Source organism: Tripterygium wilfordii, chromosome 13 (assembly GCF_013401445.1).
Source record: "Tripterygium wilfordii isolate XIE 37 chromosome 13, ASM1340144v1, whole genome shotgun sequence".
Lineage (NCBI taxonomy): Eukaryota > Viridiplantae > Streptophyta > Magnoliopsida > Celastrales > Celastraceae > Tripterygium > Tripterygium wilfordii.
The window spans coordinates 11045514-11069436 of NC_052244.1; the positions used below are offsets into that span (position 1 = coordinate 11045514).

Below are 23923 nucleotides of genomic sequence, written 5' to 3' on the forward strand. Positions count from 1 at the left end.
TCTTAGGTACATATCTATTGTTCCAAATTAGCACAGAACAATTAAGGTAAACCTGATAATTTTAAGTTACTCTTTGCTTTACCTGGCAACTTTTGGTCATTTGTTTTAGGATTAAAATGTCTTGTAATATGACTCTTAAATTTATTTTCAACACTGAAGAGAGACTTTGGAGTTTAATGGATCCAACAGTCATAAGAATTTATGCAACGGAATACATTATTTATCTGCATTTGCTCATGAATCATTGTGTTAATTTTCTCAGCCAAGTACTAATGACGAGACATTCAACGCGCTACTTGAAAAAGAATTTGGGAAATGCAGCACGACTGCATTGTGTCACTAAGTAAAATATAGTGACAACATGATGGATGGAAGTATAGTGGATCCTTTACTTGAACCACAAAACATACATAATAATAATGGTCAATAAAAATTTAGCACGGCTGCACTATTCAATCAAAAGACGACAAAACTATTTTTGAAAGTGTATTCCAATACACGATGGTTACTGAAATGGGATTTTTCAAAACCAATCAAGTACAAGGTTAACGAAAAATGCATGTATGTCAAAAGAAAAAAAGAAGGTAGAGTCACACATCCATTTCAGTCCAGTCTAGCTTGGTTGTGATCTGGTTGCAATCTTGTCAATGTTACATACCTCAAAATGTGACCATCAAAAAATTTACATTAAAATTGCTGATCATCTCTTCCCCTTCCTTCATTATTCTACGATGAGAGTGGTGGTTATATACATACCAGACCATGAGAACATGAACAGTTAGTTGATTTAAGTTTACATTCCCAAACCAGATCACCTAGAATCATCCCACTGCTCGCCAACAAACACTTATTACTCAACAATGGAGTTAACCCACATTTGATCAAGAAGAGTCACAGTTGTTGGTCTATGCCTTATATAAAAATTAATTTGAATCCTAAATTATTTATTGATTTTTTAAAGCTATGTGTCACGTTCAAAACTTCCAATGGTATATAGATTAATAATAATATATTAATATAGAGAAAAGAAAAGGAAAAAATATAGATTATAATAATTAAAAAATGAAGAAAATAATTATACACAGGCGCAGCGCAACTTGTGTTGAGACACTTTGTGGCGCCAGCGTTGCCGTTGATAACAAACAACCATTCGGATAAGAGAGGCATCTACACAGAGAGACAGGAAGAAATCCGCCATGGCTGCTGTCTCTTCATTGACCTCTCCCTTGACAAGCAACACACCTCGACTTCACCTCAAACGCTACTACTCTCCAAGAGCCTCTCTTCAACAACAACAACAACATTCTAATTCTGTATCGCTCGGTCGCAGGCAACTTATTTCCCAAACTGCAGCTACTTCGCTCTTACTACCTCCTCTTACTTTCCTCTTAGGGAAACCGGCAAAGGCTGCCGAAGACTCGCTTTCCGACTGGGAGAGAGTGTACCTCCCTATTGACCCCGGCGTTGTCCTCCTCGATATCGCATTTGTCCCCGATGAGTTGAACCACGGTTCGTTTCTTCTCCTCTCTTTTTTTTTCCAGGATTTTTGGGGAAATGAAGATTTAATATCGATTGATTTTGGCTTAATTGAGCTCAGATTCTTCTTTCTTGTTCTTTTGTTTCTTTATAATAGTTAGTGAATTCATGTTCTTGAGTTGATTGGTTGGTCGAAAATAAGGTAAGGCCAATATATATCTATACATATAGGTAGAAGCGTTTCATTTTTTCAGGGGTTAGTTAGAGGGAACCTACACTCATTTGCATTACAGTAATTGTGGTGCCCGTGACACCATTGTTGCCAGTAATATGCTTAATTGATTGTCAAAAGTTGAAAATAGGAAATAGAAGTTTCAATTATCTTACATTGTCAAGCTCCTGTAAAAGTTCTTCATTGAAGTTCGGCGTTTATGTACTTGTCTACTTCTCTTTTATTTTTATATTAAATTGGAATGTGAAAATTGTTCAAATAACTACTGGAAGTAATTAATGTGCCTTAAGATGTCTTCATGTTGGTTTTCTTATCTCCTAACATGATATTCGGATTTGTGTGTTTGCTCTCATCTGAACAACAATGAAAAGAAACTAAAATTTTGTATGTTTCATACTCCATTGAATGATTTTATAAGTTCTCTACATTTGCATTGCTTGAAATTTCCAACTTCTTGTCATACTTTTCAAAAGAGTAAGCTATGCTTATATACAGAGGGCAGCTTGAAATTGATATAAGTACGCGATCAATAATCATGTTTTTGTTTTTTGCCTTACGATATCTTTGGGCTGTAATATCTGTCTGATTTTTTTCTTTCTGTTATGCAATCTGTTTTATTCTCTTATATTATAGTAATTCGATGGACATTGACACTTGATTGTCTTGTAGGTTTTGTATTGGGGACCAGGCAAACACTCTTAGAGACCAAAGATGGTGGAGGAACTTGGGTTCCACGTTCAATACCCTCTGCTGAAGATGAAGATTTCAATTATAGATTTAATTCCATCAGCTTCAAAGGGAAGGAAGGATGGATTGTGGGCAAACCAGCAATTTTGTTGTACACTTCTAATGCTGGGGAAAGCTGGGAAAGGATACCTTTAAGTTCTCAACTTCCAGGAGATATGGTTAGATTGTACTTAAATTTGCAGGCTATTTACACAAAAAGCTTATTGATCCTTGGAAACTCTGACCAGAGCTGAGACATTTTTTTGTTATCACATCTCTAGGTGTATATTAAGGCAACTGGAGAAAAGAGTGCAGAAATGGTTACAGATGAAGGTGCAATATATGTCACATCAAACAGGGGCTATAATTGGAGAGCTGCTGTGCAGGAAACTGTTTCAGCTACTCTTAATAGGTAAGCCTTTGGCTTTATTAGGTAGAAGCCGTTGCAAGAAAATGTTTTTCAATAAATAAGTGTGGCAAGGGGAAGGGGAGATGTATCCTACTAGGTCCAACACACTCGGTTTAGCTGTACTCTTTTATTAAGTTGATTTAACTTAATTTTTAGCATTTACTCTTTTGCTTGTGAGAGTTGGTTGCAGAAACGCTTCCTATAGTTATAGACTTATAGTTTATCCTCTAGAGTCTTCATGATGGCCTTTTTCATTTGTCCCCTTCCCTTCCCCACTGATTTTCTCTTTGCAGAACTTAAGTATTTTCTAGAGCACTATGCAAAGGCAAGGACGTATTTGTTCTAGTTGACTAACAATAGATCATATAGCAAGATATTGACGTAGCTTTGTTCCTTTTGCAGAACAGTTTCTAGTGGCATTAGTGGCGCCAGTTATTATACTGGAACTTTCAATACCGTGAATCGATCTCCAGACGGACGCTATGTTGCTGTCTCAAGCCGTGGTAACTTCTACCTTACTTGGGAGCCTGGACAGGTGAGATTCTTCTCTTGGATCCTGTCAGGCTTTCTTTTGCAACGTTACCAATAGGTGTCTTGGGGTTGGGGAAATATTCTTTTCTCTGACCCTTTCCCATGTAATCACTAACATTTAGACCTAACTGAATTCTCAGAACCTTTTTGGTCGTGAATGTAAAACATCAACTTTTGGTTTTTGGAGAACCTATTTAAAAAACTTTTTGCAGATCTTTTCTTTATCAGATTGTCCCATCATGAACAGTAATTTAGGAACCCTTATATAGAATTTTAAATCATATCGTTGAAACATTTTTAGGACTACTTAGTATTTCATGAAACATCAGGCTCACTCCATCTTTTTGGCATGCTCTATGATCCATGTGACAATAGATAACAGGAAATTGTGAATTGTGAGCAGCTCGCTTTTGTGGGTTATTTTGTTTTCTCTTTCCCAGGTGCCATTAGTGGGATAAGTGGCTTTCTTGAGTTACAAGTTTGAAGTGTCCTCTGATAGTTACTGTGATATAAGCTTCAATTTTTTCTTAATAATTGCAGCCATACTGGCAACCACATAACAGAGCAGTTGCAAGAAGAATTCAGAACATGGGATGGAGGGCTGATGGTGGTCTTTGGCTTCTTGTCCGTGGAGGAGGACTTTACCTAAGCAGAGGTACAGGGGTAAGTAGATGTGAGAATTTCTCTCCCATAAAGTACCAATCACCAAACATATCTTGAAGAAATTCACACATTTGCATGTTCTGATTTGAACTCTTAAATAATCAAGTGCCATAAGATCTATAATTCTATGGAAGTAACTAGTAACTAGTTGCATTTTACCTTAAATTTTGACGATCTTTGGATGAGGTCTTCACTTTATTTGAATTCAATTACTTATTTGAATTGATTCTATAGAATCATGGAGACACTTTCTTCTTCTTTTATGATATTTTCTACTTTAGAGCATATATTATATGAATCATTAGTCTTTCTTTCATGGATTTTATCTTTTATTCATATAAATTCTTATTTCAAAAACATCAAAAAGGTTTAGGACTAATAAATGCGCCAAGTGCACTTTTACTAAGGCTTTGCTACTTCTCATTTTTTTTAACTCAAATGCATCAGTCTGCACTATTAGTATTGGCTCTCCAATCCCATTGGAGTATGGTGATATTGGCCTATGCGGCCCTTTTATGTGGATCATTATTATCAGTGGCTCTTCTAGTCATTACATTTCGAAAAATCATAAGGATTCTCTTTCTTTTTAAAAGCAATAATTTTGTAAATAACTTTTTTTTTCTTTGATTAGATTCAGTACGTGAATGGAGGTGGCATTGTATTACTATAAACTTATTTTATTTCTTCTAAAAATTATTATAGGTCTCGGTTGATTCAACAATTATATTGTTGGAGTTTGATAATATTATTAGTATAGGATTTATCCTTTTAACTATGAGGCATGGTGATCATATTGGAGTTGGGACCCAAAGGAAACTTGGGCATTTATTATGTGCAGTAAAGAAACAAAGTGGCGAATGCTATGAGTGAAATGAATGTCCGCTTATTGGTAGAAAGAACCAAACAACACGTCCTAATTTGTTTTGGTGTCATTGGCATTTGACTGACCCATCTGATACCGACTCCAATGTGTCTATTCAGCACCTCCATGTAATAAATTTTTGTGTCTTACATGATGTGGCGTGACTCCTTTCTCAGCATACAAAGAATGTATCGGCCACCATTTTTTGTTTATTTATTTTGTGAATCTCTAATATATTCAAGAAACTGTGGATGGAGTTTCTTGACATGGACTCATATTGTTTTCACGCTGTGAAATTGTAGATAATCAATCAATATACATGAGATAGACAGATGCTTCCCGATTGCGATCCCTTTTCTATCATGATATTTTATTTAGTTATAAATTTGGTTGTGCGTTCTCTGTACCTTTCACAATGTTTCATCTCTATTTTCAAGTTTGACTGCATCTCATACTTTTCTAGGTAAGTCTTGAATACCTTGACTTCGGTTTGCAATCGTTAGTTACTTGTCCCTTTCAAAAAAATGTCTTTAACTTCTTACTTTTTAAGTTGATATGGTGTGTGATGACATTGCAGTTAAGTGAAGACTTTGAAGAAGTTCCAGTACAAAGTCGGGGTTTTGGCATTCTTGATGTTGGGTACCGCTCTCAGGTAACAAACTTGTATTTTAAAAACAAATACTTTCTGTTGAGTGACGGATAGCATTTCTTGTTCCATCAGAATGATGTGGGTGTAAGAAATACTGAACGATGAGTGTGCAGATGAATTGGGATGGGTTCTGTGTTGGGGATAATCTAGGGAGTAGGGAATAGTTTACGTACACATCTTTAGATGATACAGGGCATGGATATGATGAATCAAACTTTTTACAAACTTTTACATGCCTGAGGTATAGAATTTTGTATTGGTGTATCAGCATTTACATGGAATGAAGCTCCTGTTATCACATGGTACAGATTGTATGCATGTGTTTCTTTTTCCTTGAGTGAATACATGCTTGTAAGCTTATCATGATGAGAGAGAGATATATATTATGCTGGGAGGGAATAAACCTAGTTTGTGGCAGCAATAGAGGCAGAGTATGTCAAAACAGATGTCAAATTCATATTATGCAGGAAGAAGCATGGGCAGCAGGGGGTAGTGGGATTCTATTGAGAACCACTAATGGTGGCAAGACTTGGACTCGTGACAAAGCTGCTGACAATATTGCTGCTAATCTTTACTCGGTAAAGTGAGTATGATCCCGCAGAACTCTGCCCCTTTCTCGGCTTCACACTTTTTATCTACATCTTTTGTAGATTTGACATATATCTCTAGTCCCTCCAGCATAGCTTTTCTTTCCTGCCAATTATTTTTGAAGATTCCATCACTTATCCATTTTTTGCCTTTCGATTTCAAATGGCCCTTTGGTTGCCAAGTGAACAAGGCAATGGGAAAAAAAAAAGTGCAGATATTTTTAGCTACTTATGATGAGGGAAATCTTTTACTTTCCAATAATTTCTGCTTACACTGAAGAGGAGATGAGACACTCTGGATTTTCAGCTTCTTAGGCAAACAATGGGAAAGAGAGGAATGGTTACAACAGCCCTTTGTTACATAATGCTTAATAGGCTTACTGATCTCTTATCTATGGTTAGGTTTATCGATGACAAGAAAGGATTCGTGCTGGGAAATGATGGGGTCTTGCTTCGATATCTCGGATAAAAAGCTGTAGGTAATGCATGGAATCTATAGTAGTTACCTTTTTTGTCTTCCTCTTAGGGTTTCTACTTGGAATCCATGCTGAAACTGGTCTATTTCATTTGTATGCAGGTTCGTCTGTTGCTCTTGCGTTTTGCGCAGCTGATTCAAGCCATCATGCTTCAGCATGCACACGGTATAGAGAGATGACGAGTTTCTTGGAATTGCCATTTTATTTTCCATCCACTGTTCAATTTATTACTAAAATCCACTGCAAAGGTAAAATTATGGTTCAAATATGAAGTTGAACAAAATACAAAGTTCCTCTGATAATTGCAATTTTGTCAGTTTTTTTTAGTATTCACCCTGGTTCCTCGCTAACATATATACTACTGAATATTACTTATCTAACGAACCCATAATACATTTATTTCTCCCAAGAAACAATATCCATATTCAACATAACTTATCAACCAAAGTTACCAAACCATCTTATGAAACAAGTAAATTAGACACAAAATCTAAGAACCAGGGTTAACTGATGCTGATTCCATAGAGAGTAACTCAGATAGACCAGCAATCTTAAAATAACAGAAACATTACAACTAGATATACTAGAAACCAATCCACTTATCCAAGCCAAAAATGGCATTTGAGTTTCATAAAAAAGTGAGAAAAAAAAAATTAAGACTAACAAGATAGTCACTTAGAAAAGAGAAGTCCCCTTTCCCTTCTTGTCCCCACCGATCTCAAAGTGCTTGCACCTCTGCAGAAACAGAAAAGAAATAATTAATTGTCAGCAAACGGGTGCGGAAGGCAAAACAAATAACTTCTTCAGAGTGCAATGGTACAAAGCCCTAACCTTGATTGGATGCTGGGAAACATGCTTGCAACCCTGGCACTGCAACCTCAGCACAATCTTCTTAGTTGTTTTTGCCTATTGAAACAAGAGCATTCACCGTCAAAGACGTTTTGTCTTCTCCGGGAAGAAACGAAAACAGACAAAAAAGGAGGCCAAAACACAGACCACAAATCTGCACGGAATAGGAAAGAGGAAAAAGCTTTTACCTTCTTGTGGAAGACTGGTTTGGTCTGTCCTCCATACCCTGATTGTTTACGATCATAACGGCGCTTACCTTGAGCTGCAAGGCTATCCTTCCCCTTCTTATACTGTGTGACTTTATGTAGGGTGTGCTTCCTGCACTCCTTGCTCTTGCAGTAGGTCTTCTTGGTCTTTGGAACATTCACCTGCAAACACAAGTGATAACACACTTGATGTAAAAACACAAAAGACAAACTTGCAATATGTCATAGTACCATATGAGCCACAAAACTGAAAGTCAGAAACAAGAAAGCATAGTAAAAATGTATCATATACAATGAATGAAAATTAAGTTCCTTGCAAAGCTAGTAAAATATCAGGCCTCACTAAAAGTATCACAAAAGAAAAATTTCTCATTCCATGAATTTGGTTCTCTAAAAGCTTGCAAGAAAACTAACTTCTGCCATCTAGCATTTGCTCAGCAACTACCAGTTACCATCTCCAGCAAAAAGTTATGCCCCTTTTTAGTTCCTCCAGCATTCTTAATTACCAACTCCTTCCTCTACCAGATAGCTAATGTACCCAGCAACAGGTACATCAAACCCATTTCTAACCAATATAACACACCAAGAGTTCTTACATGTATGAAATTTCCTTCCAAGTCATTGTGAAAATAATATAATACCCCCAATTAAAACTTGAAAGAAATTCGAAAAACAGAAACATTAATCAATACCCAAGTTGGGTTCAGGAGGCCATACATGTATTTCCCTTGTATTCTTGTAATAATGTCGATGATATGAAATCAAACTAGCCAATTCAAATTATTACTAACCCAGCATCTAATGCACACACTATAACCGTACAATCCATTGAAATCAAACTTCATTCCTACCACGTACGGCATACGCTCTAAACTAATAGTCATTTGCATTCTTTCGCAGGTCGAAAAATAAATCCCCACAGTTTCCAAGTATCGCAGGTGAAAGTATCAAACTAATTATATTTCCAATCAAAAGCATAACACATGCACCGATCTAACATTATTCCTTTGCCAATCAACAAACACTGGTTTAAAAATTAAAATAGGGAGCTCAAATCCAAAAGAACCCCCTCCAATTGATAAGGAACAGCAGTCGGAGATCAAAACATTTGATTATATAGAAATTCATTAGCTTCGCCAGCAACAGGTTGTACATGATTGGAGATATTCGTATGTGCGACTATGAGTCTTGAGAGAGAGAAGACTTACCATGGTTGAGAGCTCTGTTGCGCCACGAACCGGAGACCTAGAAGATGGACGGGCGTCCTTCCAAATGAACGAGCTTTTATATATGTTGTTCCCCGGTCTAGGGTTAGCCAACTCAGTTTGGACTTTGAAGGGGATCCGGAACCGACTTAAGAAACCGACATCAAAAGGCCTGAGCCCATATATAACCAGATGTTGGGCCATCCAGCCCAATAAAACAAGGCCTGAGCCCATATTTAGTGCTACTTCGACATATGAAACTGCTTTTGTTCCCGTGTAGACCCCACCAAACGATTCACTAAAGGAAATTTTATTTACACACCATTAAACTATTAAGTTTACACCATTTTAAAAAAAAAATATTTTACATAAATATCCTTATTTAAAACGACATATCAACCCTTAACTTAAAATACAAAATAAATTTATATTTACATATTAAATTAAAAAATACTAAGTTTATACCGAATTCTCTATCCCACACTACTCCTTCAACCCATCAAATCCTCGGAAAAAAGTAACCCTTTATTCTCCAAAACGACACTGCCCTCTTTTTTTCTTTCTTCTTCGCCAAACAACACTCGGATTGACTCCTCTCTCTTTGCTCTCTCTTCCTGTGTTTCAAGATGAGCAGGTTGAGACTCCCCAGGAGATCAGCTTGTTGTCATCAGAGCAAAAGGTCCTCATTATTGGTATTGACAACTACAAGTTGATCTTCTGGGTATTTTGACCAATGAGCTTGTAGTTGTCATTGCCTCATTGGTTGCTGAGAAAGATATCACAGAGTATACTCATCATTAGTTGCTCCTAGGGTTGTGCACAATTCGGTTTTAACCGATTAACCGAACCGGACCGATCGACCGTTAACCGAATTTACCAGTTAATGTTAACCAATCGAACGGTTCGGTTAAAGGTTTGTGAGTGTTTCGGTTTTTGATTAATGGTTCGGTTAACATAAAAAATTAACCAAATTAACCAAACTGAAAATATAGCATATTATATAAATATATAATTATTATTAATTTTCCACATATTAATAATTTAATACTTATATTCTTCTAAAAAAATCTATTAATACTTATATAAAAAATTCAAAATAAATATAATATACATCAATTAATAAGTATTAATTCATGTTACCAAGTACCAACTTAGTAACTTACCATGTAATGTAACACCTTCAATATATTATATATTTATATTTATCAAGATTAAATATGATAATGAAATTAATAATTTGACAAAACAAATACTATAAAAACCATTAAACCCTAAATTCTAAGGTTAAAGGTCTCAACAATATAAAACCTTAAACCTTTTGTTTTTTTTAAATGGGAACCCTAAACCCTATAAAACCTTATGAATGTAAACCCTAAACCCTATTAACTATATAACTATAGTCATATTATAAACTTAAACCCTGACTAATAAAACACTAAACCTGTAAAATTATACTCTAATAATATAAACCCTAAACTCTAACACTATAAAACATTAAACCTTTTGTTTTTTTAAAATGGGAACCCTAAACCATATAAAACCTTGTGAATGTAAACCCTAAACCCTATTAACTATATAACTATAGTCATGTTATAAACTTAAACCCTAACCGATAAATCACTAAACCTATAAAATTATACTCTAATAATATAAATCCTAAACTTTTAACACTATAAAACCTTAAACCTTTTGTTTTTTTTTTAAATGGGAACCCTAAACCCTACAAAACCTTATGAATGCAAACCCTGAACCCTATTAACTATAATATAGTTGTAGACACAAAAAATTTGCAGCCCAATTAAATAAAATAGTGGGCTCTAAATTAAAATAATTTATGAAGCCCAAAATATTGTTAAATGGATAAAATCTAAGATAAATACAAATCAAATCAAATTCAAATAAAATAAAAATAAAATTAAAGGGATAATCATTGATTAAGTGATTTCTCTACAATACCCTTAATGTCAAGGGTTAAGGCCAAGGGTACATAAGTAAATTCCACTTCTCCCTTTGCCTATAAATACCAAGCTCATTTGGAAAAAAAAAGAAGAGGAGGAGTAGAGAGAAACTATCTAAAGACTCTCTCAAATTTCTTCTCTAAATCCGGAATTCTTAGAATTCCTTCAAGTCTCAAATCCAAGTCAAGTCTCGGAAGTGAAAAGTCCAAGTTCCTTAAATCCGGAATTCTTAGAATTCCTTCAAGTCTCAAGTCTAAGTCAAGTCCCGGAAGTGAAAGTTCAAGTTCTCTAAATCCGGAATTCTTATAATTCCTTCAAATCTCAAGTCCAAGTCAAGTCCCGGAAGTGAAAGTTCAAGTTCTCTAAATCTGGAATTCTTAGAATTCCTTTAAAGTTTCAAATCCAAGTCAAATCTCAAATTCAAGTCCAGCAAATCAAGTCCCAAATTCAAGTCCAGCAATCAAATCCAAAATTCAAGTCCAACACCCAAATCCAACTGGATTTTATTACAAATTCGTAGAATTTGTTTGAAGCACTCAACTAAAATCAGAGGATTCCGTATTCGTGTGGAATACGTCAAAAGAAGAGATCAAATCCACTTTGATTTAAATATTTGTAATTTGTATCAAATTCTAAGTGTATTTAATTTATACTGAGGAATTTGGTGCGTACAATAGTTATAAATTTAAACCCTAAAATTATAAATCCTAAACTCTAACATTATAAATGATATTATATGCTAAATTAGTAACATGATTCTGGTCCAAAATATTTGGAATTAACCGAACCGATCGAAAACCGAAATTTTAGGTTAACAAAACCGATGGTTAACTCTCTAAAAAATATTGGTCTGGTTAAATGGATGAAATTAACCGAAAAAATTTGGTTAGGTTAAAAACATGTCGATAACTGAACCGACCGACCGATGCACACCCCTAGTTGCTCCCTTTAACATGAAGACTGAAAGGAATGGCTCTATTGCTGTTTACATATGAGGGGAACCGAGACCAGTTCCGAGTGCTAGGGTCTAGGGGATGGCTCGGTTATGGTAACAATCCTTTTCTTTCTCTATTTCTTTCAATGATAACAAGCCCTGTAATTCCTTTTCATGAAATCTTTGGTTTTCTAACGGATTTATTCCCGTATTCAAACATAGCTGCCAACGCTACAAATCACTAGCACTAATACCAAAGTGAAAGTCGAAATAACCCAACAGCAGTTTTTACTGTAGAAGCATCATTGAGACGGGAAAAACCTTTGTGTAGTGGGCAATTTATTCTTCTCTGTTTTCTTGTGTAAACTTAACGACTTTCAATCAATATTTTACAAATAAATGTCATTTTGGTCTATTCATTATATTTTTGATGTAAACCTTATTAGGTTGAATTAAATGGTGTAAACTTAGTATTTTAATGATGTGCAAATAAAATTTTGCTTCACTAAACTCTCAAGCTTTCTCCAGCCCAGCCCACAATTACTTTAAAAACGTATGTGACTGAGGTACGGGCCATCGGCTTTGGACGGCGGCCCAATAAGGCGAGTGCACAATGGATTGGCCATAGAGCTCAAGTCCATGATGATCACAGGATCATGGCGGCCGTTGAACTTTTTGACTGTACCGGTCACTCGGTCAGGGACGGCGGGAAGCAGTGCTTTATTTACAAGTTCAGTCCTCAAGTCTTCACAATCGAGATTTAAGCTCAAAAATAGGAGATTGTTCTGTTCGCGTGGGCGTGAAGAGATGTCGAAGAGCGAGACGGTGAAGAAGGCCGAGGCTTTGGTGGAAACAACCATGAAAGGAAACGACGCGTCGCACGACCCTGCCCATATCTGGAGGGTCAGGGACCTCGCTCTTTCTCTTGCTCACGAGGAAGGCCTCTCTTCCGACCCGGACTCCATGGAAATCGTATATTCTTCCATCTTTGATGCTTCATTTGATCACATTTTTGTTTCCGTTTGTGGTAGGACGGAGGTTCAATTTTGCGTGCTTTATCAGATATGGAAAGATCAATTAGGTTTTGTTTTTGTTAATGTTATGTGTGTAGAAAGAATTGAATTGCTGCAACATTGACTATAAAATAGTTGGGGCGTGGGTTTATTTCTCTGGGAGTGTGCTTCAGATTATCCAAAAAGTTGGGATTGCTGCTTTGTTTACTGGCTTTGATTGTTTCAACTTGCTCATGAAATTATTTAACTTCTGTGGTCAGATAGATTGTTTCATGGTGTTGTGTCTGAATCTTAGTTGTTTTCTTTGTAGGTAGAGCTTGCTGCACTTCTCCATGATATAGGTCAAGACTCTTTCCCATCCTTCCTTTGCTCTAACATCTGAGAAAGCTATATTCTATATCACCATATGATCTTATGACTTCTTTGGCGAAGACATATAATGGAACATGATAATGCCCGAGATTCACACACTCCCATGTATACCTTTTGCATTTTCTTTTTGATACCTGTGGCTCACTTTTCTGTTAGTATTAGCATTTTGGGAGATGCTTTTGAGTATTATCATTTTGCTACAGACATCCGTATACTTGGAATTTAACACTCGTAAATCCTTTTCTCAATTGTCTTTTGAGTCGTGATCATGTGTGTGTCTGAATCTTGTATCAGATATTTTACTGTTCAAAACTATTGACATTTTCACTTATGATTGCCTTTTGCAGAAGACTACAAATACCTAAGGTTTGTATCTCTATTCGTAGAATAAAGTTAGGATGCACTTTAAGTAGTGCTTAATTATATCATTTCGTTTTTTGTTTATTCTTTTAGTTTTATGTTTAAATCGAGATTTACCAATCACCCGTAAGTCTTCTCTTTTGCTTCATGTTTTGTTATTAATTAGTTTCATCATTGTTTCACTTGAATGCATATACATTAGTGTGCGTTGTTGATAAATAGTTGCTACTCGTCCTGGTTCACATATGTATAAATTTTGCACCTCTACTTGGGTTAGTGTAATTGTATTAACACCAAAGTACAATGTACATGACTGTCCAGAAACCTTGCACTTTATGCTGTTCAACCCCATTCCCCATATAATCATCTTGTATAATCGGCATATTCTCTCGTGCTTTATTTCTCTTATGCTTTTTTTGTTATCTAGTATCGTTTCTTATTAATTGTTGCGATTTACTCATTTACCTGATTGTTGACCTGCTTCTTTGGCATTTAGAGATCCAGCTGAGAAGAAGATTGTTGAAAATTTCTTGCGGGAAGAGAAAGTGGAGGAAAACAAAAGGATGAAAATATTAAGAATTGTGGGAGGAATGGGTAAGTGTTTTGACCATTATTGCCTTTGAACCTGTCACCTAGAGGCGGTTTCTGGTTGTTTTTTTTCCCATCTATCGCTTTTAACATGTATGCTTTTCAGTTACTAGATAACCATTTTGCTCCTAAGATTAATTTTAGGGTGCTCAATTAAAAAATCCATTAAAAAAAGATAAGTTTTATTCAGTTGATGACATGTCCAAATCATGTGACTCAGGAGTCAGTGAGTATGAACAATTCTATTGCCATGATTTTATCTTACTCTCTCATATTGTAGATTGAAATAGCTTTTATGTCTATGACGAATTCTGTTGTTTCCGGAATTGTAGAAAACATTCTCTCGGCCTAATAGCTTCCTCTCTCACTTTTTACTAATTTTTTAATTCAAATTGTGATGGATTTGATGGGGTGTATGATTAACCAATTTTGGCTAAAGAATGGTTTGTTACTATGTGACTTTTTTTTCCCTTTCAAATCTATAATGGCTAAAGCTCTAAATTTAAAAGGCAAGGTTGGATTTCTTACTAAGTTTTATCTTAGAAATAAAATTATCTTGTTTACAGTCATGAAGCTGCTAAAGTTATGTTTATGTCGTTTATTAGCTCTATATCCTTATAGAACTTTTTCGGTCCTCTTCTCTGCCAGATTTTACATCTGTGCAGGATGGCCACTTGACGTAGAAGCTGTTGCTATTTGCACACAGAAACAAAAAGGCAATGGCCATGCCTTTCCTAATAGCTTCTTTGATTTGCCGGATGAACTTGATATTCAGTTTTTCTGGGGCTAGCTTTGAGAACAATTCTGTTTTCATTGGTTCTCGATAACATATAGTCTTTGCTTATATGGTACCCTGGATGGGAGACAGTCTTGGTTACCACTTACCAGAACCAGATTTAGGTTGATATAGTCAGTTAGAATTGTCTTGCGAGTTGTGATACTTTGGAAATACCCATCTGATGAGTTGAACTAAGAAAAAAAATTCATATCACTGTACATTTGGTAAATAAGTAGTATTAGCTACATCCTACTGTCACAAGTTAATCTCATGTACTGACAAAAATTTGACTTATTTCTTGCAAAAATGAACAAATTTGCAGTGGAGGCTGTGTTGGCAAAAGGCAAAGAAAGACATTCTAAGGAATTAACAGAGCAGGGATAGTTCAGTTATTTGTTGCCTTAAGCAAAAATAAAGTTTAAGCTCCTGTTTATAAAATTACTGGTAAAGCTTTGATAATGAGTTACTATATGAACTACGAATACATTTTGCGGAATGAATGAAGATTCTAGTTTACTGAACTAATAAGATTCTTCATTCCAATTCTATCAGATGTATGGACTGCAGTAACCTTGATATGATTGTATAGCATCAAACTTATGAACTTAATTGCTTATGTTATTCCATTTTACAAAATTTTATATTAGTGGACATGGAAATGGTAAGTATTTTGTGTAATGCACTTTCAAATTTCAGGTTTTAAAGATGAAATTGCGGGGCATGCAAATGGTGAAATTCCTCCTGAGTTTGGTGTTGTGCAAGACGCTGATCGCCTTGATGCAATTGGTGCTATTGGTAATCCCTAGTCTTTTATTTAAAGTCACCAGTTCTTACCCCGTTACTCCCTTAGATTATTATTTTTTTCTTCTATTTCAGAATTTAAGAAATGACTGCAGTAATAAGAAAAGGATCTGGGTTTTATAGTAGAGAGTGTAGAGATATACAAACGAATGGCGATTGAATCCGTGTAATTAAAACTTAGACAGCTATTGCAAGGGTTATTTACTTATTTTTCTATTAAAGTTCTCTTATGCTATTGGACAACTTTTGGATAAGAGATCCATCTCTCTGCAATTTCTTATCAGCTCAAAGAGATCGATTTTTTAGTCTTTTTTCTTCGATATAATTGTTTTAAATTTTTTGGTTCAATTTTTGGTTGGGGTGAAAGTCATTTTGTTTCGTTACTTGCCTCTGATTTTATTACTTATTCAATTCGGTATGTATTGTTATTTTGAATTCCTCCTCACAGTGATATATAGATTCGACATACGGTTATGACCTATGAGTTGTTTTCCCATTTCAAGGAATTGCTCGCTGCTTTACTTTTGGTGGGAGTAGGAACAGCGTGCTTCATGATCCTGCCATTAAACCGCGGTCTGATTTGTCCAAGGAGCAGTATACGAAGAAAGAGGAGCAAACCACTGTGAATCACTTTCATGAAAAACTTCTCAAGCTGAAGGATATGATGAAAACAAAGGTATGAAAGAGGCAATATTAAACCAATCTTCCTTTGTTTCATGTAAACAATATGAATGCCTGCATCCATCATTGTACTTATGTAAAGTTAAAATCATAACCAATATTAAAATTTTACGGGGTTTGTTTATGGCAAAAATCTCAGGCTGGTCAAATGAGAGCTGAGAAAAGGCACAAGTTCATGGAAGAGTTTCTGAAAGAGTTTTATGAAGAGTGGGATGGACGAGCATGAAGGTACCAATGTAATATTCCTTATCTTGGATGATTTTAGTATCCAAATAATTATTGGGAACTTTTTAGATTGTTAAGAAGAAAACCATACCTGTGATGGTATAGAGACTGGGGAAGGCCTCCTAGATATGGTGCCAGTGCCAGAGTCTTGTGTTCACAAAAATGTGCTTGTGTCAGACAAGTAATTAGCAAGTAAAAAATGTGTAATCTTTCACTGCCCAAGATGTTGATCGTTGAGCTTTTCTTGGTGTAAAGCAGCACAAGATTCGAGACCCAGGCTGTGACCAACCCCTGTTGAATTATGGTCGAGACATGCATATAGATTTGTGCTTTAAACACGTCAAACACATTGAAGTGTGGTTTTGTGATGAATTTAACCTCATTTGGTGGTGCCCAAGTGAGGGTTTAGGGTTTCGTTTGTTATGCACGTGTTTGGACCGTTGGAGGATTGTCCAACCCATGGGTGAGAAGAGTGTTAAAATATGTATAAATGATGTAAAATGTTCCAAATCCATGCGTGAGAAGAGTGTTAAAATATGTATAAATGATGTAAAATGTTCTAAATCAACAAATTGAATGACAAAATAACTAATCTCGACTTGAAATTGATTATTTGACTAAACACCCCACACTATAAATACTTATATGACATAGATAAGCCATTATCATGTCATGAGCAACCCTTACCCTACCTGTATATTACTAGCTCAACCTTCTCAATCTACCCAGCTTTATAAATAACAAATCATATATGGAGTAATATTCTTCAGCAATCACAATCAGGAAATTTTTTTTGATGAAAGACCATAGTTATTAAAACATACTATCAAAGACAATTAATAGTTCATCTTAAGGTACTTATGAAGCTCGAACTCGTCGCGCTTGATTAGATTAACCTTCAATCCATGCTTCATATACATTGTCAAGGCAAGCTTTGGCACCACAGGATGTCCCTTCACAACTTGGACATGGTAACGATATAAGATTGATGCAGCAGCAAATTTCATCTGATAATAAGCAAAGTCCTTCCCCAAACACAGTCGCGGACCGCCGTTGAAGGCGGTGAACTTGTAGGCCGATTCACTCATGAACCGGCCATCGACTCTCAGCCACCTCTCCGGCCTGTACTCCCTGCAGTCGTTACCCCAAATTGCCTCCATCCTGGCCATTGCATAAATTGCATATATCACTTTCGTTCCTTTCTTCAGTACTGTCCCATCTGGAAAGATCTCATCTTCAACAACCTGATGGTCATAGACAATGACAGATAGTGAGGACATTACGGTACTACATTTGATCATAAATATATGTATGATGATATATATACACACACTTAAGTGTTATGACCTTCTAGTATTTGTAGCAGGAACCAGGACCACTATGATATTAATATAAATAAAGATAAAGGGTGATGCAGAGTGGGACTTGTTTTATGGCTCAACGGCTCTATCAGCCCAAATTTAGGGATTGTGTTATTTCATGGGATAACGTACATTGTTATGTGTGGCCATGCAAATATGGCCAACTATACACTCTATCCAAGAAGCTTTGGCTATTCAAATTGATTTTGACCTACAAATATAGGTCTTAATTTCCTAGTATTAGTTGCTTTTTTTATGAGAAGTACTAAAGTACCTTAGGCCATTTTAGGTAATCAAATTTTGACCAAATTAATTAAATACACAATCTTAATTAAAAAATATAAGAATAAATCCAATAAAAAAAACAAAAATGTTAAGGATCATATTACTTTTTCTTAACTATCCAAAATATTAAGATGGACGCAAATGATTCATTCATGTAAAGTAGTGGGTCTCACACATGATCCACCTGAAATTGTATGCGTACAATCCTTGAACAAAAAACACGGATACCGGATATCCGCTAGAATGCTCATAAAAAAGAAAGAAACCAAGTTGCAATATGCACACATATGAATCATGAATATCAAATGATTTCAAGATCAAATTACTACTTGAATTATTTTCATTGAGTATATAAGTTATTACTATGTAGTGAATGAATTGAGTAAGTACCTCTTTGTGATCAACTGGAACTGAAGGATACAATCTAAGACCCTCTGATATTGCAGCTTGTAGATACTCCATCTTCTTTATCTCCTGCGGCTTGAAAACCAGAGGATTATCACTCTCTCCATTGCCAAAGTCCTTTCTTTCTCTCAAAATCCTGCACATCTCTGCAAGAATCTTCTCTTCCACATGTGGGTTTTGATCAATCAACCAGAAAAACCAACTCAATGCCACAGAAGAAGTGTCTCTCCCTGCAAGTATGAAATTCACACAAATATCTCTCAAAAACTTGTCCGAAAATGGCCTCCCCTGTTCATCCTTCAATCTCATAAAAATTGTCAAGAGATCCGATCGCTGCTTCTTATCATCGTCAACTTGTAGACCCAGTTCTTTCTTTCTTTTTCTGATAACTTCCTCTGCAAATTCATCGACTCCTTTTATGCTTCTCTTCAGCTTCTTCTCTGTCCCCAAATTAAGGAATCTCATTGTCTTCCACAGACAAGTTGGAGAAACAAAACGCAGTACTGTTGCTTCTGTCGCGTCCTCGAATGCTTTCGCGAATGGAATCTCGGGTAAACCCGGATTCAAACAACCCGGGTCGACCCCGAATGCGATCATACAGACATTGTCGAATGTTAACCTCAACAGGATGTCTTGAAGATCGATTGAGATTGAATTCTCGACTGCATTTTCAAGGACTAGTAGCAACCTCGAGTGGACGAGTTCGAGGAGTGACTCGATCGTTAATTGTCTGAACTTCGCCGAGTGAAACTCAATACTCGCTGTCTTCCTCTGTTTCTGCCAGACTTCATCGTCGGCGTTGAAGATTCCTTCTCCGAGAAGATCACGAAGATTGTCACGAAAGTAGTGTCCTTTTGGGAAGTTAGAGAATTTGGTCTTGAGCAAGTGCTCGAGGTTTCGAGGATCGGCTGTGATAACACAGTTGAGACTGCTAAACACTGGACCTTTGAATCTAAAAGTCCCATTTTGATTACAGAGAACATCAGAAAGCCACTCGTAAGTGTTGCCTCTAATGGCAGGCAGTAAGGACGGTAACATACCAACAAATGGCCATATGGGTAGGCCTTGATTTTTCTTCTGTCTCAAAGAATGAATGGCTATGAAAACAGAGAGAGCAAGAAAAATCTCCAAAATTTGCACTTCTTGCAGCAAGAAAATTCGCCGGAAAGTAAAAAAACCGGCAGCATCGTCACCGGGAAACAAGAAGGTGGAGGAGGAGGAGCAGAAGGAAGTGCTGTTGTTGTTGTTGGTGGTGCTAGAGTTGATCATGGTGGTGGCGTTGTTGTTGAGCATGTTATGGGTGTTTTGGGTTAGGAGGTGGTCATGTGTGTTATATGGGGGTTTGGGTTGTGTTTCTTGGCGTGCATGTTTTGGCCTTAATTGGTTTGATTTGGTGAGCAGAAATGTGTGTGTGTGTGTGTGTGGCTCTTGCTTCTTTTTTATGTGACTATAACTGATTCTACCTTTGTATTGACTACAGTTTTCTTAAACCAGGGGCCTTTGTAGACTTTAGGGTGAATATATATAGATACACACACACACACACACCAAATTGAGAATGTGCAACCTCTGTAAAAATGAAATTTGTGTTAATTAGTGAAATGGGTTTTTGACACTGATTTCAGTGGTGGGAGATGTTAGGAGGATGAGAAGTGGGTGGTGACTGATTACCTAAACATAAGCAACCATTTCAATAGTTTTCTTACCCAAGTTTTGTAAAATCACATTATTAGTTTTATACTTTGACAATTGAATGGATGGTAATAGTAGACTAATAGTATGGTGACCAACAGCTACATAGATACAAATACTGCCACGTGGCATACACCCAGATGCCCCTCTCATTCCCTTCATTTTCAACTTGGTCCGCTAATTCAAGTCTGTATTAAGCAACCTAATTAGTTAGATGTCCAACACTATTTTGGAAATAATTTATTCAAGTTTGTTTGGGTTGGTAGAATATTTAGAACCATATATATTTGTGGGATTTAGATATATGTTTCTTGACAAGTTTTCTCAACTATCAAGTCAATATTATATAAAACAAGTTGCCAACTTATTTTCATTGCCAAATTAAGTGATCTTCTAAGAGTGGTAAATGGTAGGAGTGTCCAAAACCGATCCGTAACCATGGTTATTTGGTTTTCGGATTCGGTTTTTGCGGTTACGGTTTTGGATACGGTTATGAGTTTTACAAATTTTCGGATAAATTTTCGGTTATGATTATTTCGGTTATGGTTTCGGATATAACCGAAATAACCAAAGACTTAAGTTAGGCCCAAATACTTAGGTTTAGGCCCAACCCAACTCAAATAGTCCAAGTCTAATTCTCACAATTACAAAAACGAAGAGTTGATACTCTTATACGCAAATAGTCGAACACTTAGCGTGCAAGACTGAAAATTACTCCATGAATTTGAAACAATGATGCATATCGATGTAGCAGCTCCTATTAATTAATTTGTGCCCACTACATGAATTGTTTAAGCTCTCGTGGAGGTCAAAAAGAAGCAGCGCCATGTATTTTTAGACAAAACCGATAACCGATCCGAACCGATCCGAAAAATATGGTTATTTCGGTTATGGTTATCCGAACATAATGGTTCGGATATGGATACTAAAATATCATAACCGAATCACTTCGGATATTTTGGTTATGGTTAAAAACCAAACCGAAAACCGAATGAAAAATTTAGTGTTGATGAGCATCCCCATACTTATTGGAGAGACATTGATATCATCATCAAGTTTTTTGGTTGAAATGATTTGGCTTCAAAGATTAAATTTAAACAGTTGGGGAGGGGTACCCCAGGTATGGGAGGAGAATAGAGAACTGTCAATACAGAGTATGGGGTGCTTTTTTTGGGGTTGTTAGTGGTTTTTAATTTTTATGATAGAGACTAGTAAGTAAAGGGCTTGAACCAACAATCAACAACCAACAATCAACCTGAGACATGCACCAAATTTGTTTTTAATTTCCAACAAATAATGTAAATGAATTTGGGTTCACTCTTGTCCTTTCTCAAATGATTTGCTGAGATTTATTTATTTTTTTTAATCGAGAACAATCTCATACAAGTTTACCCTTGATAAACTCGGGTTGTCATGTCGAAGATCTCCTTGTTAATCATTGTCTAGTTAGATTAATGTAGTATGTCAATGTAGATCCTAAAATCTACAATCAATTTGTTATCATCGATCGAGGCCTATGACAACCCTGCAAGATCAAAAGAGGGTTGACCGTCAAACTTGAACACCGGTGTGGTGTCGGCCGAACAAGCTCCGACGGTCAAGTCAGTCAACGGTGGGAGGTATTTAAGTGAGAGAAGTGAAAAGCTTTTAGATAGAGAGAGATACCAGGTAGTTGAGAGAGTAAATGAGGAGGACCCCTCCTCTATTTATAGTGTTTCCCACCCACGTGGTCTGCGCGTGTTGACCGTACGGACGAGCTTCCTTGTTGGCCCGTGTTTGGGCCCGTGGCCCATTCTGATACATACAGGATATCGTGGCCTTTAGATGACTTTGCACCCAATCTGGATATGGGCCTTGGGCTTTACCCAATACTTGGGCCAGGCAGGCCGTCAGATGCATATCTGGACTTGAGACAACTAGGGCCCATGCCAAACCTCAGACCGTGTACTCAAATACTTTAGGACCAACGGTTTTTGGCCCATACAGCCATGAAATGTAAAATTAAAGAGTGGTACCTCCACTAAGCCAAACTTTTGTGAACCTTTTGTTTTGAAAGGTTCATTGATGAATCTGAGTTCAATATTGCAACCCCAAGGTGTACATGCGGGTAGAAGTTAGAAACACTAATGGTCACATGAGTCATTGGTTGAGTTGTTGAGGCAATCCCACTCCCCTCCCCTTCCCCATTATTGGTACCTGTATTTAAAAAACTGTCTGTCTGGTGGCAACTAATATTATGGGCATCAATCCAACAGGGCTTTTGTGTGGGCCAATATTGAATCTTCAATGTTCTGTGAGTTTTGGGCCTCCCATAAGACCTGGGCCTAATTAAATGACTTATAAAGCTTAAAAGTCCACCCACTTTGTACAGCGAAAAACGAGAAAATATTTTTTGTTTTAAACTGCCATTGATATTTTGCTAAAAATTGGCTGAGTAAACTTTTTCAAGGTTTATAACTCACCGATACCACGTTGACTGCAATGTTTTAAGGATGTCTAATGAATGGAATAAAAAGACTATAAAAAATAAATGTGATATCCAAAGTTGTAATGATTATAGGGACATCAAGTTTATGAGCAATAAATTGAAATTTTGGAAAATAGTTGTGTAACAGAGATTGAAATCGGTATTTATGATATCTGAAAACTAATTTGGTTTTATACCAAAATGATCCACAATGGAGACGATATTGGGGTTTAGATGTTTGAAATGTGTTACTCTTCTTTCTTCAATTGTTTTAGTTATTTGTTTATGATTAGTGTTCACTTACTGTAAAACAATGTTGTATGGGTAAAGAATCGTCTTCATACAAACATACACGAAAAGGCCCATTGAAGCCCGATCAACCAAATGGGTCCATTAAAGCCCAATCGACCAAAGAGGCCCACTGAAACCCAATAGACCAAAGGGGTTTATTGAAGCCCAATTGACAAAGAGGCCCATTGAATCCCAGTCGACAACGCAGCCCGTCAAAGAACTGACACTGGTAGGCTCATGCATTTGTCCATTCTACAGAAGGCCCAAATCCCATGCTGACAAGGAAGCTCCTACTAAAGTCCTTGGGCCCAATCAAAGCCCAAGGCTTGTCCATATGGGGGGTCAACACGTTCGGGTCACTTGATCAGAACACTATAAATATGGGAGGACCCCTCATTAAGGGGCTGAACCACTTGAGTTATCTAATGTGATCTTGTAGGTTGTCGAAGGTCTCGCTCGACTTTACAAATTGATTGCAGAATTTTGGGTCTACAAACATATTTGAGAGATTATTGGATTAAAATAATTTTAATTTTTTTAATGATCATGACGATTAGTGGTATTATACATGCCATTTGTTGCTCATAGATGGGGTTGAATGAATTGGCAGGTGGAAAAAAAACTTATGTGATTCATAAGCAAATAATGACCATTGCATTCATATTGTATGAGACATGTCTATTTGGAAACTAGAGTGTGAAGCATTTTGATGTGTAGCTTAGTAATAAATTCGAGAAGAAATTTGGGCAACAAAATAAATTTTGCATCAATGTAAGATATTGGAGGAAAATACTAAAATTAAGTGGAGCAAAAGGGGATATGTATAATGTTTTGCAGAAAA

At 36.4% G+C, this 23923-nt stretch overlaps 4 protein-coding genes across 4 annotated transcripts; 2 read left to right on the forward strand and 2 right to left on the reverse strand.

Annotated features, from left to right (window-relative positions):
- The first annotated feature begins 1106 nt into the window (after positions 1-1106).
- On the forward strand, positions 1107-6839 carry LOC120011877 (photosystem II stability/assembly factor HCF136, chloroplastic). The gene is made up of 9 exons (XM_038863032.1): positions 1107-1509; positions 2378-2613; positions 2716-2846; positions 3246-3378; positions 3915-4037; positions 5477-5551; positions 6016-6131; positions 6538-6610; positions 6713-6839. Exons 1-8 carry the CDS (start codon positions 1197-1199, stop codon positions 6602-6604), a joined length of 1194 nt encoding a protein of 397 aa, XP_038718960.1. The 5' UTR covers positions 1107-1196; the 3' UTR covers positions 6605-6610; positions 6713-6839.
- Positions 6840-7100: 261 nt separating this feature from the next.
- LOC120013572 (60S ribosomal protein L44) lies at positions 7101-8976 on the reverse strand. The gene is made up of 4 exons (XM_038865417.1): positions 8875-8976; positions 7649-7828; positions 7443-7517; positions 7101-7346 (listed from the first exon to the last, which is right to left on the reverse strand). Exons 1-4 carry the CDS (start codon positions 8875-8877, stop codon positions 7287-7289), a joined length of 318 nt encoding a protein of 105 aa, XP_038721345.1. The 5' UTR covers positions 8878-8976; the 3' UTR covers positions 7101-7286.
- A 3526-nt stretch (positions 8977-12502) lies between these two features.
- Positions 12503-16857, forward strand: LOC120011977 (uncharacterized protein YpgQ). The gene is made up of 7 exons (XM_038863185.1): positions 12503-12735; positions 13087-13117; positions 13496-13514; positions 14005-14102; positions 15571-15669; positions 16179-16351; positions 16496-16857. The coding sequence occupies exons 1-7, from the start codon at positions 12571-12573 to the stop codon at positions 16580-16582; spliced, it is 672 nt and encodes a 223-aa protein (XP_038719113.1). The 5' UTR covers positions 12503-12570; the 3' UTR covers positions 16583-16857.
- Positions 16858-17158: 301 nt separating this feature from the next.
- Positions 17159-20236, reverse strand: LOC120011975 (cytochrome P450 86B1-like). The gene is made up of 2 exons (XM_038863182.1): positions 18618-20236; positions 17159-17825 (listed from the first exon to the last, which is right to left on the reverse strand). Exons 1-2 carry the CDS (start codon positions 19923-19925, stop codon positions 17418-17420), a joined length of 1716 nt encoding a protein of 571 aa, XP_038719110.1. The 5' UTR covers positions 19926-20236; the 3' UTR covers positions 17159-17417.
- Positions 20237-23923: the final 3687 nt, after the last annotated feature.

Coding starts and splice junctions, on each gene's coding strand:
- LOC120011877 (XM_038863032.1), top strand. CDS start 1,197: ATGGCTGCTGTCTCTTCATTGACCTCTCCCTTGACAAGCAACACACCT. Junction 4,038..5,476: donor ACCTAAGCAGAGGTACAGGG/GTAAGTAGATGT, acceptor ATGACATTGCAG/TTAAGTGAAGACTTTGAAGA. Junction 5,552..6,015: donor ATGTTGGGTACCGCTCTCAG/GTAACAAACTTG, acceptor CATATTATGCAG/GAAGAAGCATGGGCAGCAGG.
- LOC120013572 (XM_038865417.1), bottom strand. Junction 7,518..7,648: donor AACCAGTCTTCCACAAGAAG/GTAAAAGCTTTT, acceptor TTGTTTCAATAG/GCAAAAACAACTAAGAAGAT. Junction 7,347..7,442: donor TTTCCCAGCATCCAATCAAG/GTTAGGGCTTTG, acceptor CTGTTTCTGCAG/AGGTGCAAGCACTTTGAGAT.
- LOC120011977 (XM_038863185.1), top strand. CDS start 12,571: ATGTCGAAGAGCGAGACGGTGAAGAAGGCCGAGGCTTTGGTGGAAACA. Junction 12,736..13,086: donor ACCCGGACTCCATGGAAATC/GTATATTCTTCC, acceptor TTTTCTTTGTAG/GTAGAGCTTGCTGCACTTCT. Junction 15,670..16,178: donor TGATGCAATTGGTGCTATTG/GTAATCCCTAGT, acceptor TCCCATTTCAAG/GAATTGCTCGCTGCTTTACT.
- LOC120011975 (XM_038863182.1), bottom strand. CDS start 19,925: ATGCTCAACAACAACGCCACCACCATGATCAACTCTAGCACCACCAAC. Junction 17,826..18,617: donor TTCCAGTTGATCACAAAGAG/GTACTTACTCAA, acceptor TATGACCATCAG/GTTGTTGAAGATGAGATCTT.